The 22,954-nt window shown below is 42.6% G+C and overlaps 1 protein-coding gene across 4 annotated transcripts in view; it reads right to left on the bottom strand.

Annotated features, from left to right (window-relative positions):
- Nucleotides 1-22,954, bottom strand: part of ATP8A1 (ATPase phospholipid transporting 8A1) — a 249,471-nt gene that overhangs the window by 210,390 nt on the left and 16,127 nt on the right. For all 4 annotated transcript variants that reach the window (XM_048848472.2, XM_048848473.2, XM_048848471.2 and 1 more), the window contains exons 2-4: nucleotides 22,298-22,412; nucleotides 4,899-4,998; nucleotides 2,126-2,224 (exon numbers count right to left, since the gene is read on the bottom strand). In XM_048848472.2, the coding sequence (XP_048704429.1) occupies nucleotides 2,126-2,224; nucleotides 4,899-4,998; nucleotides 22,298-22,412 (314 nt within the window). The remainder of the gene's footprint in view (nucleotides 1-2,125; nucleotides 2,225-4,898; nucleotides 4,999-22,297; nucleotides 22,413-22,954) is intronic.

Raw genomic sequence — 22,954 nt, 5'->3', positions numbered from 1 at the left:
AATAGTCCATACTTTCATTATTTTCTTCATCACAATAAGAAACTGAGGAGGTCCCTGTCAATATGGTGGCATAATCTACAAGTTATACAAAGAACAAAAATGAATCTGCATAGTTGTACTTCAGGGAGCCTGAAAGGTCCTGAAAAGAAGCCAGATGAGGAACATAAAACCCCTAAGGCAAAAGAACTGACCAGGTGAGCCTCCAAGCCATTTTCAGATGGCACCAAGGACAGCCTCTGAAACCAAGACTCCAAATAAAAAGACTCAGGTACATACTCCAGATCTGAAGGATGGCTTTTACTGGATCCTTTTAGTGAAGAATGGGCACAATGTGAAACATGGAGGCATTTGGGCACTAAGAAATCCCAGCATCCACAATGTGGTGAGAACCTGATGGAATCCTAAGGAATGAGCATTGCTGGAAGATCTGGAAGCACCCTCAGACTCAAGGAAGCTAGAACTGAGACCTCCAGTCCACAACAACACTCCTACTTCCTCTTAATCTTATGATTGAGGCAACAGAAGAGCAAAACCAATCTACTGCAAACTGATGTGAACCCACTTAACCAGAACTTTCCTGGAACCAAGATGGCCTCTAGCACAGATGGAGCATGAGGCCACCAAAGACTTTGGCTTTTTGATTTCACCATGTTAGACAGAACAGTACCTTACCCTGACGATGGATCAGAGGGTTACAAGATTGTGTATCTGGCTATGGAAAAATACAGTGGCATAAAATACACCAACTAAAATCAGTCTTTTTGGGGAGGGGGGATGATTGCCCTAAAGCTGCGTGGAGATTGTCTGGAATCAAAACTGCACAACGGCACAAAAGCTATGCAAAGTTTTCTATCTAAAATGTAACTAAATATGTATTAACTATTATCTAAAAATGCATCTAACATGTATGAACTATAACTCCTCTAACCAGTTAACAGAACATTTTTCATCAAAGACAAAGACAAAACTCTTTGTGTATAAAGTGAAGACCCATATACCTATAGCTAGCTGTGGAAAGGAAAGAGAAGTGAGGCTGCTTGGGATTGCTTAGCTCCTTAGAATCTTAGCTCTGAGCACACATTCTATTTGTAGGAATATGCAAAAGCTACCTCAAAGAAAGATGTAAAATTCTGCGTCCTTGTACTGTAGCAGACAAACAATAAAAAGGGATCATGGGGAAAGATCTTCCCTCCCCCTCCCCACCACAAGAATTCCAAGCTTAAAGTACTGACCTAGGATGGCCCTATGCTAAGAATTGAGACAGACTGGAACTCAACATACAGTTCTCACCAGGCTCACTCTGCAGCTCCTCTTACACTGTAGTTTCTTACCATGTCACACCCAATCCCACTGACACTGATCTCACCCCAAAAGGGGAGAAAAGAGGAGCTTTCAGCTACCACCAGCAGACTTCCCTCAGGGGTAGAAGGAGCCACTACCAACTTCTTTTACTACTGAAGGAAATTTGGGGCTTGTCCGCACATTGATTTTGCAAAGACCTCACTACACTGGTACAACTCCCCTAGTGTGGATGAAATTATATTGATAGAAAGGGGTTTGGAACACACTAGAAAAGCTGGGGATTTCTTCTTTATGATCAAATAAAGTTCTCATTTTTAGCCCTGAAAGGACATGAGATATTGGACTTGAAAGCAGTCAGACTTCAGAAGTAATTTTCAGGAGAAAGGATTCTATATCTAGAGGTAGAAGTAAATATTTCTCTAGGAAGATGATACAAATATGCTATTTGAAGCTGTTTAGAAAGTTTAGAATAAGTCTTGAGGAGATGGATTAGAGGCAGGTAATGGGGTTATAGGCATGTGATAAAATGAACTGGTATGCAATAGCAATAAATTTATCACACTCCTATACAATTTACCACATGGATATCACCTCCCAGTATCATATATATTTTCATAAACTATCTCCACCATTGTTCAAGGTTTTCAACTGTTGTTTAAAGCAAGAGATTTTACATATTTTTAGGGTTTAGGAGAATCTCCTCATACCAAGCACTAAATGCTGTGTAACTCAAGAATGTAGATATATTCAATTATTTTTAATTTTAGAGATGCATAAATATTACAGGTTATTTATTTAGGAAATAATTGTATTAAATACTTACAAGATCTTCTATAATTTCTTTGACTGCTGCTACAGCTAAAATAAATAACAAAGGAACCAATGTTGTATAACGACCTGTTGGTGACACATCTGGAATTTGCTATTAAAAAAAAAAAGAAAAATGTTTTTTACATTTGTAGGTCAAAGTGAAGTTTGATTATAATAAACAGAACTTAGTAATGCAAAGGAATGCCACTTTATTCAGGTTCATGTACAATTCCATTTTCTTCATCTGCACGTTTTAGTCCTTCTTACTACCGAGCCTATAATTGCTTATTATTTTCAATCTCCCTAATTCATTACACTTATACCTGTTCTCATAAAATCGGATGCAACATGTAATTAATATGAAAAATGTTTCTATTTGGGCAATTGAATTATAAAATGTAGGCATAACTATATAGGAATTTATGGTGAGATATTTTGAAGCATTCCCCTCCATCTTCCCACCCACAAGGGCTGATGCTAAATCTGATTTCAACACCAAGTCTGGGGAAGAACACTGAGCTTTCCAGTGTCTCAGTAAAGCGCTTTTGTTTAATATAAGGGATCGTTTAATACTTTTGTAATGTAGTGCTGACAGTTTTCCAGGTAATGACTATCATACAGACCCAAAAGACATGGCAGAGTAAAGCACATGAGTGGTTAAATTTTTAAAAGTATCCACAGGAATTATTCTCATGAGTGAAGTTATGCATATGCTTCAGTGTTTTCAAGAATGGGGATCAAAAGTTCAACTGTCCCATGACCAGTGGAATCTATTCAATATTTTCTTTGGAGTTAGATGTAAGTTGGACAAAGGAGGACTGCATTTTACAAAGCACTGTATTCAGAGGGGGATAAAAATCATGTATTAAAAAAATCAAAATCAGATTTTTTACTTGTGTGTTCCTAGTTCTTTACATTCTTCTTTTATAGTCTTAAATTGCAGTAGATATTTTGTACTTGTTTCTTTTATTAGCGTTTCCTAATTAACAGAATTTCAGATTTTCAATAGAGATTTCTCCTGCTAAAAAGTTTCATATTTAAAATGTTCATTTATAGCAGAAAAAGGCAAGTCCTACATCCTCAGTAATACCTCTGGATGCAAGATTACAAAAACCAAAAAAAACCTCACAAAATTGAGACGCAAATAGCCTATGCTATACTGAATGTGCACACGAGTATAGCTGGATGATCTAATGTTCACAAAGAACTATTGTGTGTGCTACAGTAACCGCAGAGAGAGGAGCTGCTTAGTTCTATGGCAAACACTGATAACTCTAGTCATCCACATTCATCTGAATATTTGACAATCACTCATAGAATCATAGAATAGCAGGGTTGGAAGGGACTTCAGGAGGTCATCTAGTCCAATCCCCTGCTCAAAGCAGGGCCAATCCCCAACTAAATCATTCCAGCCAAGGCTTTGTCAAACCTGACCTTAAAAACCTCTAAGGAAGGAGATTCCACCACCTCTCTAGGTAACTCATTCCAGTGCTTCATCACCCTCCTAGTGAAAAAGTGTTTCCTAATATCCAACCTAAACCTCCCCCACTGCAACTTGAGACCATTACTCAAAAGGTGTGAATAGACGTGCCATGTGACTAGTGTTATGGTACAAAATGCAGCCAATATCACTAAGATGAGGAGACCTTTCCTCTTTTGTTAATTGTATATATTGACTAATTAATATACAACAACACTGATTTAGGTGAATTTAGAAATGTTAAATATAAATGTAACTGTCACTATTTCTGTCCACAGTTCAAACTTCAGTCATTAGGTATGGCACACATAATGTATCACACCAACTATATGGTCTGCCTTTACATTATAAACTTAAAACAAATGTGAAATATTTTAAATCAACACAGTTCAAAAGTATTGTGTCCTTTTTTAAAAAAAAGCACTTCTGAATAACATGGACTTCAGGTGGATGAAACATATAATCAATCTCCTTTCTAAGCCAATCAGAGTTCAACAGTTAAGTAATGGAAGAGTTAAATATCACTCTGCTGCACTTGGCACAGTAATTGGTACTAATACTAGTTAATGTCAGAGTCACCTATGTGGAAATGTCACATGAGAATCTCAAATTTTAAAAAATAAATGTCTATTTTAAATTAATTACTTGGTTTTGATACGCATCAATATCTTTGACTGCAATGGTGTCAGATCTTAAGCTATGATGGATCAGAGCTGATCACTTCCTGAAGATCCTTTCTACAAGAAGCTGTCCTGGTGATTCAGTAAGGTTGTATCTTTTCCTCTCAATCAGTACTCTGCTAATTGGCCAGTATTTGAGATGGAAGTGCAGTCTTCTAGAAAAGACTTCAAACTGAGGCCCTGTCCATTTGTGATCAACGATCTTCTGGCACTTTTTGTAAAAGATGAACCTTAGTCCTGATCAAATTCAGTTTGGTAAACCCAAAATATTAGTTTCTTTGTCAGAAATATTTATTTTTTCATAATGGAGGACTTCTACAATGAGAAAAGGTCTGTTAGCCCAGGATTTAAGTTCAGGCCACTGGAGGAGGCCCTGCATGATGAGAAATAAAAATTCCAAGTAAGGAAATATTTTCTATACATAAGACAAGTTGCAAAATGAGATGTAAAAATATCCAGTATTTCACTGACATTTTATTCTTAATTCATTAAAGCCATATCACATGATTTAACTCAATGGACACATGGAATTTTTGTAAAACATTCAAATAGCTATAATAATAATCTATGGAATGTATTAGCACTTGAATGTTTTGAAATTCAGATTTTTTTTTAGTTGAGCTTACCTGAAGTAATGCAATAAAAAGAAAAAATGCATTAGCAGCTCTTCTGAACTGGGAATAAAGAAACCTTGGCAGGAATGTGATTATGTTGTATTTTGCAGTGCTAAAAAAGAAAGATAAAAACCATGTACAATTATTATAGTACCAGCAAGTTACACACACTCTTTCCTTATTATTTCTTGAAGTGCATGTCATGACAGTACATTACAATCCAGGTGTTCTGAAGAACAATAAATTTGCTTCAAATAGAAGTTGAAAGGGGGTGTTAAATGAATCAGACAGTGCCTATATTAAGAATCATTTGGAGTTCCAAACCTAAATGATCTCCATCTCCCAAACCACAGCACTTGAGTTGACTCATAAACATCATTGTTATATGCAGTGTTGTTGTAGCTCATCCCAGGATATTAGAAAGACAAGGGGGTTGAGATAATATCTTTTATTGGACCAACTTTTGTTGGTAAGAAAGACAAGCTTTCAAATTAGAGCTCTTCCTTGGGTACATAGTACCATTTCGAAATTATCCATCTACTAGCAAAGTAGCAGATTGGACCAACTTCTGTTGGTGAGCGAGACAAGCTTTCGAGCTACACAGAGCTCTTACTCAGGACCAGTTTTGAAATGATCCTGAGGAAGAGCTCTGTATAGCTCGAAAGCTTGTCTTGCTCACCAACAGAAGTTGGTCCAATAAAAGATATTACCTCACCCACTTTGTCTCTCATAAACGTTAGATAGCTTTACTAGTGAGCTAGCAGATAGTACCATTTCAAAATTATCTACATACTTTCATACTAGCTCAACAATTGTACTATCTGCTATTTTGCTAGCAGATATATCATTCTGAACTGGAAATATGTACCTTAAGACTATCACAAAGAAAAATACGGTGTGTGTCTAACTTAAAAGTTGCCTCATCAATCATTTGAATACTATTTCAATTTTAGCAGTGCCTAACTGCTCCTAATAACAAAGCTAAGAGAAATGTTCACATCAGTTTGTATGTAGACTATCCTGGTTTTATCTGCAGGATTGCACCAACTTAACAACAAACTATTTTAGGAATGCAAGTAAACAAAACACAAATATGTCCTAATTCTAAGTTATGGAAGAATATTTGTTTGTTTGTTTTTAAAGTTCAAGATAAATACTTAAGGGATTTTTATGATAGACTAACTGCTCTACATCAAAGCTCTATGTCCCATGCAGAACATTACAAATGGAGTAAGCACCAGAAATCCAACCATTATTTGGCAGATGTCATGTCTTGCTCATTTTATCTTTCAATCTTTGCACTGTTGAATTTATGGAGTGGTTCTTTCTTACTTTAATTATAATGACCATGAAAGCAGCTGATCAATACTGCAAATGGGTTATAAACACAGCGACTACCAGATGTCAGTGTATGAATTTATCCGACTCAACATGCCTAAAGTTGAAGGGAAGTTGTAAAAAACGAGCAACTGAATGGACCAATTTTAAACAATTATTGAAAAATAAAACTTAAATATGGTCAAGAGTTAAGTTATAAGATGGAAAGATTTTATGCTCATTTCTAGGGGTGCAGAACATTTGTTTCTTTACTGTATTGTGAGGAAAAGCAGATTTACTTTCATAAAACCTTTGTGGGTTTTTAAATTTTATTTTCAGTCCATTTTTTTCAATGACTTTTTTAGTCAGAAAAATTGTCCATGTTGGGGGGAAAAAATCATAACCTTCCTCTAACTCATAAGACTATGCTTAAGGACAGTTACACTCTATCCATTCATTCCCTTTTGATTGTAAATTTGGAGAAGGGTAATATGATGAATCACTGTGCCTATTAGATACGTTAGTATAGTAACAGATGGCATGGTAGATCTGGAAAACAATACCATGTTTCCCAAAGATTCCAGCCTGACACAGAAAGCCAGCCTCAGTGAGTCTAGCTAATTAAGAATATGTCTAGATGAACGTTTCTCACTGTGGCCACCACAGGGGCAGCGGAACAGGGGGAACCCCATCACTATTAAAAGTGGGAGAGCTATGTCGCGCCCACCTTTTATCGGCCATAAAGATGAACGACAGGGGAAGGGGCAAAGAGGCGCGAGAGGGAAGCGGGCTCATGGGGGGCGGGGAAGAGGTGGAGAGAAAGGGCAGCGCAAGGGCAGAACCTTGGGGGGAAGGGGTGTGAGGGCAGGGCCACACTTCGGGCACCTCTGGCCCCCCCACACTCTTAGGGAGCTTCCACCGCTCCTAGGCCACTGTGGCTGCATGCAGCCACGAGTGGATTTTTTGGGGGGCTACGACAGCCTCCAAAGCATGGGCAGAGGGAGCAAAGCTGCGGCCCCTCCCTGCAGCACCCAGCTATTGCTCTTGAATAGCTGTTACCATGGGCAGCGAGATATGCCGCCTTGATGACTCCACAGGCAGCCGGCTCTCCACTGGCTCTCACTGAAGGACTGCAGGAGGCAGGGACAGAGTGATGGGTTTGTCAGAGATGCCACCAGCAGGAATTGGTGACCTCACTCTGAGGCCTCCAAAATTTTGTTGTGACAATCCCTGCTCTAGACAGATTTCCTACACTGTACTGTAGTCTACTACTGGGAAAGTTTATACAAATAATACATTGTGCACATACTAACAATAGGAATGATCTGCTACACTCCTTGTGGAACCTCGGCTAGAGACTTTTAATGAAGTAAGTATATAAAAAACTTCAGCTCAGAATAACTTGAAGAACAAAACAGTTTATTTGCCTCTGGAAGCAAAAAGACTCACACCAGAGCCCAGTTTAGCAGTAGTGGAAGAAACAAAGAATCACTATAACACATCCAAAGAATGTGAAACAAAGAATCACTATAACACACATGTTGTCCCTGGAGATAGCTGAGGAAGGAAACTAGGTTTTGGCAAATGGGGCAGGGTCAGTTGAAACTTGGCACCTGTAGAGGTATGGGAGACTTTTGTCAGATAAGCACATCACCTCACATGTTTCTGGAAAAATGACAAGCAGTGTGTGTCAGGAGACCGGGTTGTAGGTGGTCATGCCTAGTGGTTGGAATGGGAATCAGGCCCAATGGTTAAAACCCCTGAAATGTGCCGTGATTACCAGGCAGGGGAATCTTCAGCTCACATGAAGTGGGGGGGGGGAGGTGTAAAGGGGGCAAGTCGGGGGAAATTCTGACTGCCTGTTCAGTGTTGCATTCTACCTCAGCATGCCAGGCAACCCTATATCCAGCAGGGAAAGATTGGCCGGGGAGGGATCCATACTAACCACTGGTCTGGACCCCTTGTCAGCGTAGTTCCCCTCTGCTTAGTTCTTTGGACTGCTCAAACTGTCAGGAGACCAGGTCACAGGCGATCAAGCTTAGTGGTCAGAGTTCAAACGCCAGAGCCAGAGCAGGGCTGAAGGTCAGAACTGGAGTCAAAGTCCGAATACTAGAGCCGGAATACGGAATCAGGGCTGAGGGTCAGAACCAGAAATCAGGGAAGGCAGGAACAGGTGTGGGACAGGATGGGAATAAGGCTGGGTGCAGGGCAGAATCTGGGCTGAAGCTGTGGAGGAGCAAGCAGAGCAGAAGCAAGGCTTGAGAGAGATGAGCACAGGGAGGCAAAAAGTCCACGAGCATATACGCTGAGCAGCCAGGAAGCTATTGCTGCTGTTGAGTTTAAACAACTGGCCTGCTAACTTTCTCAGCCAATCAGTCTTGGTGGTCCGCCTCGCTAGCTCATTAGGGTGTCAGTTGTACTGAGGAGGCACAGCTGCAGGCCCTTACACCTGATACTCAAACACTTTGCTGACATTTAATAAGCCATTTGCAGGGGTTTCAGAGTTAACACCCAATTGAGATAAATGGACCTGTTCACACACCACACGTTATCAAACATATCTGCAAACTCAGGGCAGGTTTACACCTAAAATGCTGCATTGGCGCAGCTACACCAATCGTTTCTCGAATGCTGTAGCGCTTTAGTTAAGGCACTCTAAATGACAGGAGCAAGCTCTCCCACCAATTTAGCACTGCCTACCCTGGAGCTTAGTTTGGTATAACAACGTCACTCAGCGATGCAGATTATTCACACCCCTGAGCAACCTGGTTATATTGAAGTAATTCTGTAGAGTAGGCCAGGGCTCAGGAAGACAGCAGTGCACAGATTTACATTTGGTTAACACTTTCCAGGTTATCTTCACAATCATGAGGGAGAGATAAAAAAAACAGTCCAAGCTTCTACTCTGGTCAAGGTTCCTTGCCAGCGTTTCACCCTGTCTGTGATTTGGGGGGGCGTGTCATAAATATAAAGGGAAGGTTAAACACCCTATCTGTGATTTGATAGGGTGAAACGCTGGCAAGGAACCTTGACAAGAGTATAAGCTTTGACTGTTTTTTTAATCTATCCCTCATAGATTCCTTCCCTTTATATTTATGACATGCCTCCCAAATCACAGATAGGGTGGAACACTGGCTATGATTTCTTCCTGGAGCTCTAGGAGAAAACAGAGTTAATAAGACACATGCACCTCTAAATATACTACCAAGTATATAAAGACTAACAATATTTTCCACATCTCAAGGACGATTTTAACCAGTTGATTCTGGGAAACTTTCACAGGAGAGTGCATCAGCCACCTTGTTAGACGCTCCTCAGATGTGTTGGATGTCGAAATCAAAATCTTGGAGAGCTAAACTGCACCGAATAAGTTTTTTGTTATTTCCCATGGCGGTATGAAGCCACTGTAGCGCAGCATGCTCGGTTTGCAGGTGGAAACGCCGTCCCCAAACGTATGCGCGTAGCTTTCCCAGAGCGTGGACAATGGTGTAACATTCTTTTTCACTGACTGACCAGTTGCTTTCCCTCTCAGACAGAGAAACATTACAGGGTGGAATTCTTGATCCGGTCCTTCTTGCACTAAAACTGCTCCCACACCACGCTCGGACACATCTGTGGTTACTAGGAACGGTTTGTCAAAGTCTGGGGCCCTTAGCACAGGGTCAGACATGAGTGTCACTTTAAGCGGGTTAAAGGCCTTCTGGCACTCTTCGGTCCACTGAACGGCATTTGGCTGTTTCTTTTTGGTTAGGTCAGTCAGTGGGGCGGCAATTTGGCTGTATTGCGGTACAAATCGCCTGTAATATCTGGCCAAGCCTAAGAAGGATTGAACCTGTTTCTTTGACTTTGGGACAGGCCACTTTTGGATAGCATCCACTTTGGCCTGTAGGGGGTTGATGGTTCCTTGATCCACCTGGTGTCCAAGGTAAGTCACTCTGTTAAGGCTAAGAAGTGTCAAATAGGCCTAAACAGTTAGTCCTGCCTCCCTTATGCGCTTGAAGACTTTTTGTAGATGTTCCAGGTGTTCTGCCCAGGAATTAGAAAATATGGCCACATCGTCAAGGTAGGCGACTGCATATTCTCCTAACTCCACTAGGAGACCATCTACAAGTCTTTGGAAGGTGGCGCGTGCATTCCGCAGCCCGAAAGGCAGTACATTACATTCATACAGCCCGCCATGTGTGGTGAAGGCTGACCCTTCCTTGGCGGATTCATCTAGCAGTACCTGCCAATACCCCTTGGTTAAGTCCAAGGTAGAGATGAACTGGGCCCGTCCCAGTTTCTCTAATAGTTCATCTGTGTGTGGCATTGGATAGTTGTCTGGGCAAGTTACAGCATTTAGCTTACGGTAGTCCACGCAGAAAGGTATCTCCCCATCTGGTTTGGGAACTAGAACCACTGGAGATGCCCATGCACTGCCAGAGGGGCGGATTACACCCATCTGTAGCGTATCCTGGATCTCCCGTTCTATAGCAGTTTTAGCTTGAGGAGACACCCGGTAAGGTTGCACTTTAATTGGGTGAGCATTACCTGTGTCAATGGAGTGGTATTCCTGTTCAGTCAGTCCTGGGGTGGCTGAGAACATTGGCGTGTAGCTAGTGCACAGCTCCTTGATCTGCTGTCACTGCATACACCCAAGGGTCATGGAGAGGTTCACCTCTTCCACGCCACCAGCACTTTTCCCTTCGTAGTAGACACCTTCAGGCCACTCAGCATCATCTCCTCCCTGGGCTATAAACTGACAAACCTTTAATTCTCTGGAATAAAAGGGCTTTACAGAATTAATATGGTACACCTTTAGGCTTTCGGTTGGAGGTGGGGAATGCTATGAGATAACTAACAGCTCCCAGGTGCTCCTGGACCATGAATGGCCCTTCCCACGATGCTCCCATTTTATGGGCCTGGAGCGCCTTTAAGACCATAACCTGGTCCCCTACTTTGAAGGAAGGCTCTCTGGCAAGTTTATCATACCAGGCTTTTTGCTCTTTTTGAGCATCCTTTAGGTTTTCTTTAGCAAGGGCTGAAGAGGTTCGGAGGGTGTTTTGTAGGTTAGTTACAAAGTCCAGAATGTTAGTTCCTGGGGAAGGTGTAAACCCCTCCCATTGCTGCTTCACCAATTGTAATGGCCCCTTAACCTCGCAGCCATATACAAGTTCAAATGGGGAAAACCCTAAACTGGGATGTGGTACAGCTCTGTAGGCAAAGAACAACTGCTGCAACACTAGGTCCCAATCATCGGAGTACTCATTTATAAATTTATGTGTCATGGCCCCCAAAGTCCCATTAAATTTCTCCACCAGGCCATTTGTTTGATGATAGTAAGGGGTAGCAACCAAGTGATTTACCCCATGAGCTTCCCAAAGGCTTTCCATAGTTCCTGCCAGGAAATTAGTTCCAGCATCTGTGAGGGTGTTGGAGGGCCATCCTAACCTGGCAAAAATGTCTGCTAGTGCCTGGCACACACTTTTAGCCCTGGTGTTGCTTAGAGCTACTGCTTCCGGCCATCGGGTGGCAAAATCCATGAAAGCCAGTATGTACTTCTTTCCTCTGGGTGTCTTTTTCGGAAAAGGACCCAGAATATCCACAGCTACTCTCTGAAATGGAACTTCAATGATGGGGAGTGGCTGGAGAGGGGCTTTGACCTGGTCTTGGGGTTTTCCGACTTTTTGGCATACTTCACAAGACCAGACATAGGTAGAAACATCCTTGCCCATTCCCTCCCAGTGGAATGACCTCCCCAAATGGTCTTTAGTCCTGTTCACCACAGCACGGCCACTAGGATGATCATGGGCTAAGCTCAAGAGCTTGACCCGGTACTTAGTTGGAACTACCAACTGTCTCTGAGGATGCCAGTCTTCCTGGTGTCCACCAGAAAGAGTTTCCTTGTATAAAAGTCCTCTTTCTCCAAGAAACCTGGTTCGATTAGGAGAGCTGAGAGGCAGTGGATTGCTCCGTGCCGCCGTCCAAGCTCTCTGGAGGTGTTCATCTGTTTGGTCTGTTCCTGTTTGGTCTGGAACTGTTCCCTTGATGCTGGAGACATCAGTTCCTCATTGGATTGTGGACCTAGACTTGGTCCCGCTGGAAGCGATGTAGGGGATGGGGCTGTTTCCATTGACTGTGAACCGCTCTCCGCTGGTGCACTATGTTGGGATTCAGGCTCTGGCTGAGCCTCTTGTGTAGGGTTATTGGCTGCTGCCGGTTCAGGTTCAGTGGGGCCCTCTGCTGTTGGGGTTGCAAGTACTGGATTCAGTGCTGGCAATGGGTCTGGTGTTGGTTGTTCCGCCAGTTCCGGTTCTGGGACTGGCTCTGTCTGGGTCTCTGGGACTGGATCCACTACTGCTGTTGAAGACATTGGCATGGGGTCCGGTTCCATCACCTTTGACCGGGTCCTGGTAGAAGTTTCCAGAACAGAGCTAGGCATCACGGCTTGCTTAGCCTGGCTATGGCTGACCATTCCTACCCTCTTGGCTAGCTTCACATGATTGGCCAAGTCTTCCGCCAACAGCCTGGGGATGGGATAATCATCATATATTGCAAAAGTCCAGGTTCCTGACCAGCCCTTGTACTGGATAGGCAACTTGGCTGTCAGCAAATTGAAAGAGTTGGACTAGAAGGGTTGAACTGTCACTTGGATCTCTGGGTCGATTAAATTGGGGTCCACTAAGGAAGCATGGATAGCCGACACTTGTGCTCCGGTGTCCCTCCATGCGGTGACCTTCTTCCCGCCCACACTCACAGTTTCCCCCTGCTCCAAGTGTATATGGGAGGTAACTGGGCCTGAGGACCTCTGGTGTGATTCCGGTGCAATGAACTGTAATCTGTTGGGGTTCTTGGTGTAGTTGGCCTTCACATGCCCTGGCGCATTACATTTAAAACATCATCCAGCTGACGGGTCACTGGGACAAGGTGGGTTGCTGGAGAACAGTGTGGCAGGACGATAAGGTGTCTGGAGTATTCCTTAGTGTGTAGTTGGAGCCTTGGGCTGCCCCGGTAGTAGGGTGTGGTCTGAGGGTATTCCTTCTGGTATCCGCTCCAACTGCGACCAGGGTTGTTCCTCTCTCCTCCCTCCACCTGTTTTGTTCTGGCTTGCCCCGCCTCTCTGGCGGTCCGGGACTGCTCATATCGATCAGCATAAGAAGCAAAACTTTCTGCTGAGTCCATTTCCTTATCCCATAAACACTGTTTTATTTCCTCCTTGGACATATTCAGGCATTGCTCCTGAGCTATCAAATCACACATTCCATCAAAGCTAGTGACACCCCTTCCTTGGACCCATTTATCTAACAGATCCTTCATCTGGTTTAGATAAGCCACATTACTTAGTCCAGACCCTCTCTTAAGGGTTCAAAATTTTACTCTGTACGCTTCACATGTAATTTTAATTGCTTTAAAACTAAATCCTTGAACTTATTATAGTCAGAAGCCTAATCAATAGGCATCTTATTGAATATGTCAGAGCTCTTCCAGTTAATTTTGCTACCAAGTGGTCATCTTGTGAGCTTCAGGATTTTACGGAGAGTGCACAGTCTCTCAAAGGTGAGAAAATATTCAGCAATATCACTGGATTCATTATATTGTGGACATAGTTGCTCCCATTTGTGGATTGTTGGGGAAGGATTGTTAGGGTTATCCAGTAGATTCCGCTCAGCCCTTACCTTCTCCATCTCCAGTGCATGCTTCCTCTCTCTTTTTCCTTCTCCTCCAGTTCTTTTCCCCTTGCCTCCATTTCTTTTTCCCTTGCCTCCGTAGCTCTCCTGTGGGCAGCCTCTAGGGCTTTTTCTGCCTCTTTCACTGCCACCATTTCTTTGTCCTTTGCCTTCATAGCTCTCCTGTGGGCAGCCTCTAGGGCCTTTTCTGCCTCTTTCGCTGCCTCTAGTCTGGTTAACTCCAATTTGTGTTGTGCCTTGGTTTCTGTCATGTTAGCCTCTCTGTTTTTAAAGAACTTTACACCCGAGAGTTAGAAAGAAAACAACAAAACAAAAACGAAAACTTGGCTTGTCAAAAAATATAGGTTGTGCTGTAACCACATACCTATGTTCTCTGGGATTGTCAGCCTACAGAAAAATCCTAAAAAAACTAACACCTTTGTCTCCAGGCAAATAGACAGAAAACCCCTCTAGTTGCTCTTAGCTAAAAAGCAACTTCAGGTCTGTGAAGACTTGTGAATTTCCCTGCCTTTAGGTAGAGAAAACTCCAGCTCACAAAAGACAATTCCCTTTTGTCTCTGCTCTGGCCCCCAAGCAGAGACAAAAAAAAAAACCCCTCTAACTGCTTTCAGCTTAAAACCTGCTTTCCAGCAGCCCAAAGGGAAAAAAAATGTCCTTTTTTAAAATCTGTGCTTCTGGTTCAAAAAAATCTCAAATTGATCTCAAAATGATTTGAAGTTAATCCCACCGCTCTGCCACCATGTCAAGGTTCCTTCCCCACTCTGAACTCTAGGGTACAGATGAGAGGATCTGCATGAACCTCCCCACCCCCCAAGCTTATTTTTACCAGCTTAGCTTAAAACTTCCCCAAGATACAAACTATTTTACCTTTTGTCCCTGGACTTTATTGCTGCCACCACCAAGCGTCTAACAAATATAACCGGGAAAGAGCCCACTTGGAAACATCTCCCCCACCCCCACCCCCCAAAGTATCCCCCCCAAGCCCTACACCCCCTTTCCTGGGGAAGGCTTGATAAAAATCCTCACCAATTTGTGTAGGTGAACACAGATCCAAACCCTTGGATCTTAAGAATAAAAAAACAATCAGGTTCTTAGAAGAAGAATTTTAATGACAGAAAAAGTAAAAGAATCACCTCTGTAAAATCAGGATGGTAAATACCTTACAGGGTAATCAGATTCAAAACATAGAGAATCCCTCTAGGCAAAACCTTAAGTTACAAAAAGACACAAAACCAGGAATATACATTCCATTCAGCACAACTTATTTTATCAGCCATTTAAACAAAACAGAATCTAACACATATCTAACTAGATTGCTTACCAACTTTTTACAGGAGTTCTAACCTGCATTCCTGCTCTGGTCCCAGCAAAAGCAACACACAGACAGAGAGAACCCGTTGTTCCCTGTCCCCCTCCAGCTTTAAAAGTATCTTGTCTCCTCATTGGTCATTTTGGTCAGGTGCCAGCGAGGCTGTCTTAGCTTCTTAACCCTTTTGTGAAGGTTCCTCCCCCACTCTGAACTCTAGGGTACAGATGTGGGCACCTGCATGAAAACCTCCTAAGCTTACTTTTACCAGCTTAGGTTAAAACTTCCCCAAGGTACAAATTAATTTTATCCTTTGTCCTTGGAATATCCACTGCCACCACCAAACTCTAACTGGGTTTACTGGGAAACGTAGTTTGGACACATCTTTCCCCCCAAAATCCTCCCAAACCCTTGCACCCCACTTCCTGGGAAAGGTTTGGTAAAAATCCTCACCAATTTGCATAGGTGACCACAGACCCAAACCCTTGGATCTGAGAACAATGAAAAAGCATTCAGTTTTCTTACAAGAAGACTTTTAATAGAAATAGAAGTAAATAGAAGTAAAGAAATCCCCCCTGTAAAATCAGGATGGTAGATACTTACAGGCTAATTAGATTCAAAACATAGAGAATCCCTCTAGGCAAAACCTTAAGTTACAAAAAAGACACACAGACAGGAATAGTCATTCTATTCAGCACAATTCTTTTCTCAGCCATTTAAAGAAATCATAATCTAACACTTACCTAGCTAGATTACTTACTAAAAGTTCTAAGACTCCATTCCTGGTCTATCCCCGGCAAAAACAGCATAGAGACAGACACAGACCCTTTGTTTCTCTACCTCCTCCCAGCTTTTGAAAGTATCTTGTCTCCTCATTGGTCATTTTGGTCAGGTGCCAGCGAGGTTACCTTTAGCTTCTTAACCCTTTACAGGTGGGAGGATTTTTCCTCTGGCCAGGAGGGATTTTGAAGGGGTTTACCGTTCCCTTCATATTTATGACACCTTTACAAGTGAAAGGGTTTTTCCTCTAGCCAGGAGGGATTTAAAAGTGTTTACCCTTCCCTTTATATTTATGACAACTCTAGAGCACAGTTCTGCAGTAATGGAGGACTACTTGATGGAGGATTCTGTGGAAAGTCTGATGGAGGATTCAGCAGCTGAGACCTACAGAATATATGGGTCAATGCTAAAATATAAACATCTGAATTGCAGGCTCTGAACTAATCAAGCTGGCCAGACAGAATCTGTAGCAATAGTGAAGACCCTGAGAACATCAATCATCATCAAAAGGCTTTATGTAAAGAAAAACTGATAAATGCTGACAGTTGAACTGCTAACAGTCAATGTTAAAGAAGATTTACAGTTGCTCAGAATTATTTTAGGTATATGTCTGTTAAACTGAGACAGAGAACAAAGGACAGCTTAATTCATCTGGTAATGTTGAACTCTATGCCTCGTAACCTCAAAATAGAACAAAACATCACCTCAAAGACGCAAAGAACAAAATTAAACAATATCAAAAACTAGCACACAATCCATCATAAAGGATAGCTGTATTGCTGCCTACATTCATAGCACATTCCATATATGTTTGGGAACTACAAGTACTCACACACAGAAGTTCAAGGCACAAAATTGGATCTATTTCACGAGAGCAGACAGGAAGGAAAGCCCAGCATGAATCCACAGTTCAAGAGACTGAATTTTCATGGTACTGGCCACATACTTAGTGTGTTAGGTCCAGTCTTCAAAATAAACCCCAGTAGATGTCACAAAGGATTCTGCTTCTGGTTCATAAAAATCTAGCTCATCTTCCTCAAGCCATTAAGGAAGATGAAAAGAGGCTAATGACTGCTGGAAAACATTGGAACTTCTGTAATAAAAGAAGGAACGATGTGGAAGTGTCAAATCTTGTTCAGTGAAGACCTAAGTTCCAAATACACTATCTGTGAATCTTGCAGAGCTACTTTCAACAAAAAACTGCTTCTGCAAGGCTCCATTTCTGAGGATGTCGGGCTTAGCCACCACCATGCAGGAGTTATCACGTTAAGCACAAAAGTGGGCTCGTCAGGAATTCTGTACCCATCAGAGAACATGAGAGAAAGAGGTTACTCACCCTGTGCAATAACTGTGGTTCTTCGAGATGTGCACTCCTATGGGTGCTCCACTTCAGGTGCATGTGCATGCCACACCCCTTTGATTGGAGATGTTCATTAGCAGTGTCTGTTTGACCATGCATACCCCGCTGACAATCTCATGCCCTGCCCCAAGGTTATATCAGGCTGCGAGTGCGAACCACCCTCAGTTTTTTCTCCACCACTGAGTCTCAGAAGGAAACTCTGAAGCAGAGGAAAGGATGGCAGGTAGTGGAGCACCCATGGAGGGACACATCTCGAAGAATCACAGTTACAGCACAGGGTGAGTAACCTCTCTTTCTTCTTCGACTAGTGTCCTATGGGTGCTCCATTTCAGGTGACTCCTGAGCATTATCTCGATAGGGAGGAGGGAGCTTCGGAATCAATACCAGCACACAGAAAAGAACTACAATGCCAACTGCCGCATCAGATCTAGTGGCACAGACTAAAGCATAGTGTCTGGAAAAGATCTGTACAGAAGACCATGTAGCAGCTCTGCAGATATCAGATACTGGGACGTTTTTAACTACAGGCATAGATGCAGATTGAGACCTTGTCAAGTGAGCTGACAGACCAACAGGGGGTGGAATGCTGGCAGCACTGTAACAAGCTAGAATACACTCTGACATACATTTTGATAGTCTTTGAGTAAAAATAGCAGACTGTTTAGATCTGTCCGCAAATGAAATTAACAGTCTAAAAGATTTACAAAATGATTTAGTCTTATCTAGATAGATAATGCACACATGCTAAGCTCTGTTTCAGGCCAAGGCAGTCAAGAAGGAACTGAGGACAGTTTGCCTATGCAGCCCAATATAGCTTTGATGCAAAGCACAAAGTAGTCAGCAGCACATGCACAGGCTGAATGGACACTGCTAATGCAAATCTCCGATCAAAGGCGCATGGGGCACACGTGCACCTAAAGTGGAGCATCCTTTGGGACACTACTTGAAGAAGAACCAGAAGTTCTGCTACTATATCAAGTACTGGAAGTGCTGAGCTGTCCCATTATGCTGTGCTGGAAGCCCCTGCATTGTGAGAGTTGAGTAGGTCACAGTATGCTTTCATAAAGAGCATGAACAGCCTGCTTTGGAAGCACAAGTAGTGCATCTGCAGCTCTCTCTCTCTATTTCCTGTCCATGAAAATTTTTTTACCATATGAAAAAAGTAAATTAGAAGTTAAAACACTGTACAAAAATGAAAATAAGGTGTACGATAAATTAGAGGTGCAGAGTCAGCAGCCTGACCACCTGCAAGGAAGGCAAACAGCAAACTGGTTGGCGACAAGAGTAAAGTAGCTGATATTCCAACTGAGAGATGGAAATCTTGATCCTCTGTATCACATCAATGTGTGATTATAATAGGGGCTTTCCTGGTGACCTTGGTAACACAGCCACCACTTTCAGTTTTATTCTCCTGCTATGTTGGTTTAGCTTTCTGATCATACCAAAATTCACCTCTTTCAGAGTAATGAATATCCAACCCCCCCACCCCCCAAAAAAAAACACAAACAAAAAACCAACACAATGTCAACCAACCAAACACATTACCAAACAATAACATCCAATGTAAGCAAACAAACTCCTCCTCCCAATTTTGCCTGAGTCACAGCCTTTCCATTTGAGGTCCATATCCAACTCCCTCTTTGTAACTGCATGCATGTGAAGAGGAGTTTTCGCTCACCCTATAATGGAAGCTCCTGACAGGCATGAAGCCTGATTGTTTGTCCAAGTGTAACCCATGTGCCTAATAGGGAGATATCTCTTTACGAGACCCATTGGGGGAGGTAGGCTTGAGTTGTGTCTGGGTCTTTTGTTTTTTGGTGTGTTTTTTTGACATTTTCAAAGCAGCTTTTATTCACAAGCACAAAAACCAAAGATGCATAAAGAAGCCAGTTGCTGCAGAGTTTCCAGGAAGCAGGTGGCTCTTCTGACCAGTTGCAGCACACTGATGATAATGGTGGAGAGCAGTCCTGGAATACAGCTAGCCAAAAACTCTCACACACTGAGCGTCATGCAGTCCACATCCAGAAGCTTCTGGAATTGGGTGTGGTACTTTTGGATACGGTCCAATAGTTTCCCTGTTCCTGGGGTCAGACTCCATGAGGGCAAACAGTCAGGGCAGCTGCTTTATAAAGGACATGTGTGTCCTGTCTGAGTTGGGAGAAGCTGAGCCTAGGAGCAGAAAGCAGGCTGTTGTCCCTAACTGAAGCATTTTGCAGCAGGGTTTTATTTAAATCTATACACTTGTGACTTAACTGAGTAATTGGTTAATCAGTTAGCTAACTGGCTAGCAGTGATTTCAGCAGAGGAAGTGTCTGCATGAATTCCAACTAAAGATTCCTACAAGCAAGTGGAGGGAAGATGTTGTTTCGGACTCAGCAAACTGTATAGATTTGGTGATCAAAGACTAACTGAGACTTAGGTGAACTAAACCTAAGCTTTTGGGAACTCTCAGTTTCTTTTCACTGTGTTTCTGTGGGGACTGAACTGTTCAGATTTTAATTTGTTTTCTTTATTTATGTTTATGTATAACAGTGAAGATAATGTCTGTGGATTATAAAATAGCCATGTTATGCTGTAAAATTAGATTATTTGTTTCTTTATCATAAGGTTTTATAAAGTTATTTAATTAATTTTGTTAGTTTCTTTTAGGACATGAATGGGGGGAGGTTGACACCGTGCAATCCTTGCTGAAAATCCTTAAGAGACTGAACTCTGGATCTCCAACTACTTTTATATGGGAGCTGGGGTTTTGTAAGGCACTCGGGAAGGGCAATGAAGTGAACTCTAGCCCACCCAAAGATTACACAAGCACCATTCCTTCACCTTTTCCCAGTATTTCCCCTGCTCTTAGGGCTCCTAACAAACATTAAAAAAAAAAAAAAAAAAAAAGAAACCAAGATCCTACAATAATCCAATTTTCACCCCTCCATGGAATTCCTTCCTCTTAGTCATCTGACTTCGTCAACAACCACTTCTGTGGAAAGATAAACAAACAGCTCCTGCTTCCTCCAGATCTCAGTCTCCCAGTGCATGGGCCTGTCTATATTCCTTCTGCCAAACATTCCTTGCTGAAACAGCCTCTAATTCCTCTCAGTCCTGAGAACTGTTTTTCCCAAATTCCCTTGTTATGGGCTGAACAAAGAACAGCATCAGACTGGGCCGAAAGCTTACCTTAAAGGGCCAGGACACCCTGCTACTGTAAAACAGGGGTGGGCAAACTTTTTGGCCCAAGGACCATATTGGGGTTGCAAAAGTGTATGGAGAGCCAGGTAGGGAAGGCTGTGCCTCCCCATACAGCCTGGCCCCCGTCCCTTATAAGCCCCCTCCCACTTCCCGCACCCTGACTGCCCCCCTCAAAACCCCTTCCCCATCCAACCCACCCTGCTCCTTGTCCCCTGACTGCCCCCTCCTGGGACCCCCCGCCCCTAACCGCGCCCCCCCCCCAGGACCCCACCCCTTATCCAACCCCCTTTGCTCCCTGTCCCCTGACTGCCCCAACCCCATCCACACCCCCGCTTCCTGACAGGCCCCCCAGGACTCCCATGCCTATTCAACTCCCCCGTTCCCCATCCCCTGACCGCCCTCCCCAAACCTCCACCCCATCCAACCGCCCCCTGCTCCCCGTCCCGACTGCCCCATCCAACTGCTCCCTGTCCTCCGACTGCCCCCGGGACCTCCTGTCCTTTATCCAACCCCCCCCCCCGCTCCCCGCCTCCTTACCATGCCGCTCAGAGCGGCAGGACTGGCTTACTGGAAAGCCTGGGAGGTGGGTGGGCACAAGCCACACTGTCCGCGCAGTGGCATAGCTACGGGGGAGCGGGGACAGCAGGGGAGGGGCCAGGGACTAGCCTCCCCGGCCAGGAGCTCAAGGACCGGGCAGGACGGTCCCGCGGGCCGGATGTGCCCACGTGCCGTAGTTTGCCCGACGCATACCTAGCATTACTTTTATTACCCCACACATCTATACAATGGGACAACAAGGCATGGGGACAACAAAACATGCCACTTGTTACGTATTTTGGTGTGAGTAAATTCTACTCCAGTTTAAAATGCTATTCCCTGTGACAGTACTGAAGCTAGAGATCAGTGTGGTCACTTGTGTGCAAATATCCAATAGTTATTTTGTTACAATGCAGATTTCTAGTCTGTAGTCTGAGAACAAACCAAAAGTTTTGGACTACCGTGTAGCCACAGCATTCTTTTTAGGTACACCGCAAATAACAATAGTATGCAGAATGCTTCTCTGCTCTTTCAAACATTTTCACTGCATTGTAAATTCAAAGTGAAAGTTTGAGAAAAGACTTTTGATTCTATAGCCAAAGTACTTCTCTAAGTAGTTTCCAAATAATGTGCTGTACCCAGTTTTTACCTCGTTACTCTCTTTGTATCCTCCCATTCTATCCTTCATGACTTTTTCATGATATTACATACAGGCTGAAATAAATCCCCCTTCAAGAATATTCACTCTTTCAGATGTCTCCTGAAAATCCACTTTTCATATCATTAGGTATTTAAAAACATCAGAAACTAAGGCAGTCTAAACTGCAATCAGCGGTGTGACTGCAGCACGCGTAGACATACCTGAGCTAGCTTTAATCTAGCTTGCTCAAGTAACAATAGCAGTGAAGTCATTGTAGCACAGGCTCGCCGCTGAAGTACGGACCCAAGGTCATGGTGCCTCGTCTTTAGTGCTATTGTTACTTGAGCTAGCTATATCAAAGCTAGCTCAAGTACATCAACAGGTTTGCAATCACACCTTTGCAGGCATAACCCAAAATTCACTAAAACAAAGAAGCCTGATTGTGAGTCTGTGTCTTCTCTACTTTTTCCTGTATATGTTATGTCCATTTTCTGTTTAAACTTGTTAACTGGGCCAGGAACACTGTCTTTACTTAGTCTTTGTAAAGTAACATGCAAAGTTATGGCACTACATACATATTTTTAATATTTATTAACACTAAACATTATAAAAACATAATACCTGACATGATTATTGCAGAATTTGGTCAACTGAGGCTGATTGATGAATACAGTTCTCCCTTCCTCTTGATCAGCAAGTGAAGTTTTTTCTGAAACATCATCTGTCTTCCCGTAGCCTTTAAAATATAAAATAATTTTAATTATATTTTGTCAGTTGAGTATCTGCTTATTAGATGACTAAATGAAAATACACTTTTACTTATTAATGTAAAATAATGTTTTAAAGACAAAAAAGGTATACCCCTTGGCTCTCTTTGGGTTTCTTGTTTAGCATTCACTCATTAAAAATTCATACCTTATAAAAAAATCCCAGACAAAAATCTATGTTAAATTTGAGTTAAGTCTGAAAGTACCTATCAGTATTCAGGGCAAAATATATTACAGAGATGTTGTAATTATCCCCAAATCAAGCACTGTAAACAGAGAACATTCAGAATTAAGGTTAAACTTGTATATTGTGCACAAATACTAAATCATTCCACATATCAATTTCAAAGCTCTTCTTCCTTGTTACATTAACCATTACATTGTCACTGAATGTAAAATTGAACTCTAAAGTGTAAAAGGGAATATTATAACTACATCCTTTTAATATATACTAATTCTCCATCCTCTGCCTATGTTCATAGGCTATCTTTGCCTAATTTGCAGACTGTAA

The sequence above is a fragment of the Caretta caretta genome, chromosome 4 (genome assembly GCF_965140235.1).
Source record: "Caretta caretta isolate rCarCar2 chromosome 4, rCarCar1.hap1, whole genome shotgun sequence".
NCBI classification, from domain to species: Eukaryota; Metazoa; Chordata; order Testudines; family Cheloniidae; genus Caretta; species Caretta caretta.
Note: the sequence above shows the minus strand (reverse complement) of the source record. Positions and strands in the feature narration are given on the sequence as shown.